General features: G+C 43.7%; 1 protein-coding gene across 1 annotated transcript; it reads right to left on the bottom strand.

Moving 5' to 3' along the window:
- Window positions 1–2,305: 2,305 nt before the first annotated feature.
- On the bottom strand, window positions 2,306–8,379 carry gja4 (gap junction protein alpha 4). Its single transcript, XM_030410650.1, has 2 exons — window positions 8,082–8,379; window positions 2,306–5,004 (listed from the first exon to the last, which is right to left on the bottom strand). The coding sequence occupies exon 2, from the start codon at window positions 4,993–4,995 to the stop codon at window positions 3,856–3,858; it is 1,140 nt and encodes a 379-aa protein (XP_030266510.1). The 5' UTR covers window positions 4,996–5,004; window positions 8,082–8,379; the 3' UTR covers window positions 2,306–3,855.
- Window positions 8,380–9,762: the final 1,383 nt, after the last annotated feature.

Consider the following 9,762-nt stretch of genomic DNA (forward strand, 5'->3'; position numbering starts at 1 on the left):
GTAAAGGTTGGGGTTAGGCTGTACAAATGAATGGAAGTCAATGTAAAGTCAAAGACAGCGTCACAAACTGAGAGAGAGAGAATGGCTTCTCTGCCTGTTCAGGGCGCTTCCTCGGGATACATTAAGCTTTCAACAGAACAGCTGGCAGGAGGTGTGACAACAGAGCAAGTTTGGCACATGTGGATCCTTTAAAGACCCTCCGGAGCCTGACATGACATGACTTTGTAAGACCTTCCCTAAAGGAGATTTGCCTCTGGGTAAAGACCTGCTGGAACCCGGAGGCAACTGGATGGACCTTTGAGCTGCTTCACACTCTAAGAGCGTGTGCGGAGGTGTGTGTGTGTGTGTGTGTGTGTGTGCGAGCGTGCACTCATTCACCAAACTGTGTGTCTTTGTGTGCGATCAGCGGCCCTGTGGCTTCACCAGCAGAGTTAGGAAATGCATCAGCGGTGACTCCAACAATGTCAGGAAGCGCAGTCAGAATGGCAGCTGATCCCAGAGGCCGCATGTATGACCGTTAGAGATGACTTGTCACACAGATTGGGGTCGTCCCAGCTAATGACTCCCACTCGTTTTTTTATTTGCTCACAGCTTTACACAAACAAATATCTCCATTGTTAAGGCTTTATTGGAATGTCCTCTGAAAGCGGTGTGTGGGAAAAAGTCTAGACGTGAATTATGGGTAATCAAACCAATGACTGGGAGAGCAATTTGCTTATGTCCTGTTGTCCTGACAGAGGAACATGGAGCCAAAACATCACTTTGATCGGCGCTGTTAGGCGGCTTCACTGGAATGGCTGCAGTTTTTCTGCTGAGTAGATATGACTGTGTAGAGTCTGTTCAGCTTGGAGGGTTTATGTCTGCTCCTCTGAACGTGAGGCGAGAGTTTACGCTGCGGAAAGAACAGAGCAGGGTGTAGGGCTTCTCCCGCATGATCAAATATAAGGAAGATGGATGCTAAAGCGAGCTCCGCTGTCAGCTTGTGTTGGCAGGAGCCGGGCTGATGCGGGTCGCCCCCTGCACAATCTGTTCCATGACCCCTTGGCTTTTTGTGAAAACAGACACATGATACATGCATGCGAGCGCACACACACATGCACCCACCCACCTGGACTGAGATAACAAGACTGCATGAGAATGCCAGCCAAGTTCTTGTGAACAGACACTGAACTGGGCAGCTTCAGCAGGCTCTGTTTGGATTGTTCTCTCGACAATATCTGCCAATTTATCCTTGACACAGGGAGGGGCTGCCAACAATGAAAGCACATTCCACTCTAAGAGCTCAGAAATGAGTCTTCCTATTATTATCAAATTATAAAACATGTCGATTAAACCGCAGAGAAAAAGTAGTTTTGATTTCAGTTTCACCGCTGCTTTTTGTAGACCTTGTTTGGCCTCACACGGTTCAAGCTGTTTGTTTTATGAGAACCTGTCTCACTTAAATTTCCCATAAACCCCCTTTCCTGCTATAGATAATCTCTTATCGTCATGGAGACAGTTCTGTAAATTGCTGGAAATGAGCACCGTGTTGCCGAGCGCAGAGGCTGCCGCCCTGAAAAGACATATGGCTACATTCATGCGGAGCCTGGGCGAGCACCTTCTTGGAAGGTGCTGAGTTCTGGATTTTATCAATTGCTTTCCGCGAAAACAGCATTAACAGTCAGTACTCCCTGGGGGATATTAAATAGAAAGTGCTGTTCCACCTTGTATGAACTTTTACTGGCATATAATTGATGCCTTTCTTCCCCCTACAACCAGAGCTGCGGATTTGAAAACAGCCATTAAATCAAAGTGATTTCATTCCATTTTTTCCCCCTAAGGAGGTTATGCTCTTGATACCCTGTAAGGCTCATCCACTTCTCCACAGCTCCGTATTTCTATTATTCCCAAGGCTTGCTCTTGAGTGATTCACTGCCTCCGTATTGTGACAGTATTTGGGTAGCAGAGAGTGTATGGGTGGACACAGAGGCAATGCACACTTCAGAGACATTTTCCCCACGGAGATATCTCATCCCTGTATCCACAGGAGAGGAATAAAACCATCACGTACGCAAGACATCAACCTGCACGGAATGTAGTCACTGTATACCATCTACAGTGTATTTTTTCTAAGGTGAACATTGCAGAATTTAGTGGTTATTTAATGGTACACTTTATTTTACACAAAATAATAAATATAAGCACTGGTATTTCTTCACAGACATTAAACATTAAATACAGTTTTCACATAGTTAGTCATTTTCTTTCATTTAAAGGGTAGCTCCACCAATTTCACACATTAAAGTGTGTTAAGAGTTGTTGAGTAAGTGCTCCTGCATATGTGAAATAAAGTATCGTAAAGCCTTTTGTGGCTCCAGAGGAAGCTGCATGCAATCTGATAAATTTCCTCCAGTGATGTCACTCAGTGACTGAGTTGCATTGTGGGTAATGTACACGTCAGGTTCTGAAAAGGGAAGCGATATCTCTGGTTCTGATGTATTGATTTGAAGTACAAAGCTAAACCAACGTGCTGCTCTCCAAAACTCGGTGCCTACATTACCCACAATACAACTTCGCGACAGGGTGACCTCACCAGAGGCAACGTATCAGATGAAACGCAGCCTCCTCTGCAGCCACAAAAGGCTTAATTTGACTTTATTCACATGCAGCAGAACTCGCCAAGACTTGTAAACCCACTTTAATGTGTAAAAATGGGACCTTAAAGTTTCTCTTCATAGGGGCACTACGTAGTTTTGGATGTGAATTTCAATGTCAGAATTTGAAGATTTAAAATATTAATAAGATACTAATACAAACTCACAATTGAATAAAGCTGGAAAGGTGGCAGGGTCCGCCAAATAAAGTAAAACAGTATGAAATTGTGTTGTCCTTTAAGGTCGGTTTGTTTGTCCAGTCATGAAAACAAAGATTTTGTCAATTTAGTTTGTTTAGTCAATAAAGATCTTTCTCTTCGGATTAAAATCTTCCCCAAAACTACATAGTGCACCTTTAGGTCTGCACATCTCTGTACCGCTTTCAGTCCATTCAGTGTTCAATCACTTATTTATCTCTTGAGTTCTCTCCCAGGCTCTCCAAAAGGTTTGATTTTCAAACCGGCTACTTGTCTGCGCTCCATTATTCAGCTCTTGCAATCGAAAATCCGCTCTCTCCCTCTTTCCTCATAGATGAAATGCTTCGGTCACTGGCGAAGAGATGACACGTTAAAATCCCAGGATTCTCACGGTTTGGCTCCCCTTCCCTCTCAGTCAATAACCCGAACTCGAGTGACCAAAACTTATGAAAGAGTTGGGGGGGGGAGTACATTGTGTGTGTGCATGCATGCGTGCCTACATCCACGCAGCCATTATCCTCTGGGGAGCTGAGCAGGACCCAGAGACCGGAGCATTCCTCAGTGCGAACACAGGCCTGGAGAGGGGAAGGGGGTTTCAGAGAACTCCAGGGGTTACAGTGCAAATCTCAGAGGAGTACTCTTAAACGTGCTCCCGCTGCACACTCTCACAACATCCCTCCGCAGACATCCAAGACTAAAAGCCATAAAGTGTAACGTGAAAGCATCTTATGACGGTGTCTTCTTTATTGTTGGGTCTCATTTTCGCTGCCTCGGGGAGCGTTCTCAAAATTTTGCTTTTTGAACAGGTCAATTCATCTGGTAAATCTGGGTTTTAATGTCTGCCTGCCTCCGAGGCATCCAGTTTACTGTGCAATAGCTGTTCTTCCTTGTTTTTTTCTCTAATTTGAGCTCTCACCGTGCACTCCCGATAGTCAAGTGTCATGTGTAGGATAGTAGGGAGGAACTGGAAGAAAATCTGGAGTCAAACAAATCCTTCATAGTTGTAAACACCACATCAGACTGTGTCACACATAGTGTTTCTGCTTTAGGTGTCCTTTTTGGACACTCTTAGTGTTTTTGCCAGTGTGTTGTGGTGCCTGTTTCTTATAATGGACTCTCGGGGAATGTGTCGTCCTCATAGCCCCCATGCAGTTCACGTAACTCGGAAGCACGTCATTCACAGCCTCCCCAGGTCCCCAGTTCACCTCTATTTCCAGATCCCTGTAGCTCTCGCAGGGGTTGGCGTGGCATGCAGCCTGGACGGGGAGATCAACGTGGCTCGCTGCTTTGTGCGACGGAAACGCCCCCGCTTGGCGCTCTAGTTTCTCCTCCGGCGCTGCTACCGCTTTTACCGGCGGTAGGTAGTCTTCCTGCTCCTTGCGGTAGTGTTTCTCCAGCCGCTGGGAGATGGCGAGCTGAAGGAGGTGGAGGAGCTCGATGAGGTTGAGGAGCAGGGAGATGGCGGCGATCACCTGAGTGTAGATGGTGAAGATGGTCTTCTCCGTGGGACGAGAGACGAAGCAGTCCACCGTGTGAGGACAAGGGAACCCCTGGCACTCAAACTTCGCTGCAATGAAGAGGCCATCATATAGGATCCACAGCCCGGCCATGAAACCGGCTTCTAAGAGCACTTTTACCAGGATGCTGAACGCGTAGGCACACAGCAGCCTGCCTTTCAGTTTAGGAGGCTCGGGAGGAGCCTTGTCAACTCTTCTGCCTTTTCCACCATCCTCTTGTTTCTCCTTCTCATTATTTTTAGTAACATACTTATCGTCTCTCTCTATCTCAATTCCTCCTCTCTTACTCCCACCACCACCTTCTTCTGCCTGCCTCTCATTCTCTTCATTTGTGTCCTTCACAGCCCTTACAGCCACATATCCAAAGTAGAAGATAGTCGGCGTGGAGACAAAGATGATCTGGAGGACAAAGTAGCGAAAGTGTGAGATGGGGAAGGCTCTGTCGTAGCACACAGCAGGGCAGCCAGGCTGTTTCGTGTTGCAGACAAAGTCTGCCTGCTCGTCGTCCCAGGCAGATTCAGCAGCAGTTCCCAGTACCAGGATGCGAAACAGGAAGAGCACAGTAAGCCAGACGCGGCCAATGGCTGTCGAATACTCCTGTCCCTCCTCCAGCAGGTGCTCCAGGAAGGACCAGTCAGCTCTGGACATCCTCTGCTCCTAAGAGGGACAGGTGGTAGAGAATGAGTAAATACAGAACAAAAATGCTGTAAAACATACTTCTGAAAATAATCAAACAGAGGATACTAAATAAAGACAGGTTCAAGTAAAAATCAATGCAGTTTTTATTGGATTACACCGTCTTTAAAAGCGTCTGTGCATCGGAGACCACACCTTGAATGAATTCTGCAGCAGAGATATCAGCAATGCAAAACTAGACACACATTTAAACGGAGCCATACTCAACCTATGGGGGCGCTCTGAGACAAACAGGCCGATAACTCTCCTCAACTCTTCATCGGAGTGAAGTGTCAACACGGCCGCCATATTGGTCAGCCGCAGCTCCTAATGCATGTCTAACGAGACAGGCCGTCTATCCACAATTAATATCACAACTCGCTGAGCTTTCGATTAATGTTCAGGCAGTTTGATTTGTTAAAAAGGTAAGTTGTGTATTTATGATACAAGATGCACAGTCACATTCAAAATGCCCAAGAAGACGTTCCCCATTTTTTCTTAAAAACAACAAACAAAGCAAATCATTTGGCACGTATGTCTTTTTTCCCCCTATAAATCTAACGCTTATATGAATTTAAACCTGTGTTGTTGCATATTTCACCAAAAATGCTGTGAAACCCACTTTTAAAAAAAACTGTTAGCAAAATAAACCGGCTTCAAATCATCTGTTTAAAGGTCCGATCTCTAAGATAGTTGATTTCAGTCTCATTCCCAACTCGTCAAATGCTGTCGCTTCAAGTCGGGAATGAGACCCAAGACTCGTGAGAATCAACATTTTTTTAAGGAGCCCTCGGGACATCTCCAGCTGTGTTTGTGGCATCCAAAGAAGGTATTTTAAGCCAGAACAAGATTTTTTTTCGAGCGCTATGAATTGTCTTTATGTGCCTGTCTTTATAACATTGAGAATAGAGCCTAAAGAGATTTTATAGTGTGAACATATCTGCGGTATGCAGAAATGCAGAAAAACATTGATTCCTCTGATTGAGCCGGCCGTACCGGCTGCTTGGAGCCCATTACACCAGCATGTACATCTAGCTGTAGCTGTTATGCGGGTCAAACAGTTCATCCACCTTTTTATTTACTGCTACATTGCTGAACAGATTGGCTTGAATGTGCCACTTAACACCTAATTGGTATATTTTATTCCCGCTGCAGAATTCTCGTGGATTGCCATCAACGCACGGCTAATGCACAGTAAGTGTTTAACGATTTCTATACGCAACAAACGAGCTAAGTTTCCGCGACCTTTTCAGCATAATGGCGTCTTTCTTTACCGAGGGGAACATGTGTATCTGGCTGCAGCCCGCTATTAGTTCTTCCATGAGCTCACAGCGTTGTTAGGTCGGGCTCCAGCTCCTCACCATCAGCATGTGAAAAACAAGGCCTCCATACACTAAATTGAACTAAAACAGAAACACCTGGTACTAAAGTGAACATTTAATATGAGTTGAGCGGTGTAGGCTTTCATTGTTCACAATAAAACTGGAGCGAATGGGTCCAAGAGAGGCCCCTCAAACTTTTACATTACGCAGCGTTATTATGTACATTCATTACATTCTAGCTGGATTCCTTTAGAGCTGAGTCAAGTCACCGATTACATAAAAAAAAAAAAAAAACCACACGAGGGCTTGATGGAAGTTATGACTGATAAATGACAGTCGGTGGCTGGTGGGAAACTCGTGCGCGTAGACAATCACGCGCGCACACACACGCACACATCTGAATAAACATCCTGTGCGGGGGAGTTGAGACGCTGCTTGTGTGTTTGTTTAGACTTTTTTTTTTTTTCTATGTTTTTCTGTTATTTCTTCTCCTCTGAGAGAAAAAACAAACTTCCTAATAGTGAAAATACAAACTCCTCTGACAGGATGAGACGAGACAATGGGCTGTCAGGCACGAAAACGATAACTGGACTGTTTCACTCCTGGCAGTATTGTCTTGGGTATTTCTGTTATCTCTACCAGTATAACACAGAATACCAACAGAGCTGTAATGAATCAATGTGCGAGATAAGTTATGCTGTATAAAGTCCATTTAACATATATCAGTGGAAAATACAATAAAAGAGTATAACTAAATAAAAAAAAATCAATAGTACCACTGACACTACAAGTCACAACAGGCTTTTCACAGGACTACTTTTAAAAACATTTTTCTCCCACAAGCAGGCTTGGGCAGTAACAGAACACATGAAACGGGATTTTGTAATTAGGACACAAAAAAGGTAACTGTATTCTAGTAAAGTTACTGAGGGGAAAAGATGTAGTTAGATTACAGATACATTCAGTAAAAAAGGGGATAGATAAAAAGTTACAAATGTTAAACAACGAATGACTTACTAGTCCAGTAAATCAGTTCATCAGTGGAGTGTCGTCATGTAGGTATAGTACTTGATAAAGTATCTAATAATAAATGTACTTAAGTATTCAAAGTACAAGTGAAAGTAAATCATACATATCTCAACATGTACATGTGTCAACCAGTTATCGCCCTGACTGATCACTGGAATCGATCATGAGCAATTTTTTCTGATTATCAAAATCTTTTTTTTAAATTTTTTTTATTTACGATTAGCTTAATTTGAAATGTGCTTCTTTGGCTCTGCTGCAGCGTGTAACTAGTTACTAAAGTTATCAAATAAATATGTTGGAGTAAAAAATGTGAAATGTGGTGCGGTGGAAGTATCAAAGTAGCAAAAATGGAAATAATTCAAGTACAAATACCTCAGAATTAAACTTAAGTACAGCACTTGAGTAAGCGTGATACTTGGTGACATTCCATCACTGACTTCTTCTAATATTGTGAAACAGAAAACCACACACATGTAAGACTTTATAAAGTTTAGACAGCCTGTCACTGACTTTAGGACTATATAAAGTGTAATCAATTAAAGCAAAAGTGTGATTAAAGGTAATTTAAAAAGAGTGTTAGGCGCTGTAAGCCTGCTGTAGATGGAGTCAGATCATCCTGACAGCCTGTGAGATGAACCGCAGGTCACTGATCACCACTGGCTCACATTAATATCCAGATGAGACCTCCTCACTGTGAACGCTGCCTACCTTTCTCTGTCGTGAAGCGGCTCTGTCTCCTTATTGGCTTCCCGGCCTCGGCAGCACTCTCTGTGGACTCCTGTGTGTCAGCCTCCGCTGCCTGCAGTAGCGGTCTGCAGTCGCTTTGCGTTTGCCTGCTTTCTTTAAAAAGAATCGATGTAATCGGAAAAAGTGGGGAGAACTTTCCCATGCCTGCCCCTCTGGATCCTCCCTCAGGAACCTCATCCAGGAAATGGGACGGGTGAACTCGAGTTCTGGGTAAGTGCGCTCGGACGTGCGGCTTCAGTTTAAAGCCCGTTAATTACAGAGGAGATCTCGTGCCTTCGGTTATTTAAAGGTTTGACTGGGTTACATTACGTAGGAAAGAGAGAGAGAGGTGTCTTAAATGTGAGGTTTTGAAAGGAGAAGGCGGAGCTGTGCGATTATAACTAACTCTGGAAACTTCTGTCCAACTTTGTTGACGTTGATTAAACTAAGAACCAACTTATAAGTAATTTGTTATTTTAAAAACACGCTCCACATGCCTGTGACTAGACTGTAATCTGATCTGTAAAGATCAATACGGTGTTATCAGTGTTATCGTTTCTAACTTCCTCCAGTTATTTTCCTGACTCCCTCATCTCAAGTTGTATTTGGCATTATCACGCTTGATGACACATTTGGATCTTGCCGCGTCACAGTCTCCTGCAATTTTCCATTGTGCCACGCAATGGCGCCAGTGTGCTTATTTACAGGAAGCGTATGACGCACAGATCGATGAGGCCGCCGTGGTGACCTCCTCAGGTTTGCATCTCCTGCGAGATTTGGTCAAACCCGCAGCTTGTTGCTGTGGTAACTCCAACATCTTCTATACCTGCATCAGTATGACCTCTTACACTGTAGTCTGTGCAGCAAAATGTGACAGCACTGTGGATGAACACAACATTGTTACGTGGATCAAGATTTAGATACAAAAAAATGTGATAATCTTAGTTTGATTTTATCTTGAGAATGCTTTTTATTGTTTCCATCACAAAAATGTACACAGCAACCTAAAACCATAGCAAATAGAGTCGCGTGCAGAGACAGTAGCATGTGAAAAAGATATTAGGTTTGTGTTGAGAAACAAAGTATTCACAAAATAAAAACACAAAGAAAGGTAGTTTAATGAAGAAATATAACTACAGAAATAAATTCACACACCAGATTCAAGTGAACCACACAGGAGAGATACACTGTGTTAAAAACATATTTAACCAATAAATTCAATGCAAAATCAAAATCAATCATTGCGGTACATTTTAAAAAGGGAACTGGGATCCTACCCACTGAAGTAACAGTGCAGAAACAAGCCATAGCGGGAGTCCATTCACCCTATTAAAAGTTATTTTAACATATAATACTTACATTATGTTACTTTACGTGCGTACAAATATGTAAGTTACAGGGCCGCTGTGCATGTGTCGGTGCCAGACTCGAGTGTGTTTTGTGTATTATTGACACTACACACAGGCTTTAATAGAATAACCCTACTTGTACCAGCGGCGTTTCATCATCTCATCTGGATCATAATTCACTTATGAGGAGGAACAGTTTGCCTGCTGGAGCAAATGCACCAAGACCACCTCTTGTTTTTTGAGCTTATTGGAAAGTCTGCAGCCTGTTCCAGCCAGGAGCCAGACGGGCAGCTGGCCGTGCGCAGGCTTTGTCA

The sequence above is a fragment of the Sparus aurata genome, chromosome 3 (assembly GCF_900880675.1).
Source record: "Sparus aurata chromosome 3, fSpaAur1.1, whole genome shotgun sequence".
NCBI lineage: Eukaryota > Metazoa > Chordata > Actinopteri > Spariformes > Sparidae > Sparus > Sparus aurata.

Excerpts from the sequence above, each read along its gene's own strand:
- gja4 (XM_030410650.1), bottom strand. The coding sequence starts at position 4,995 with ATGTCCAGAGCTGACTGGTCCTTCCTGGAGCACCTGCTGGAGGAGGGA.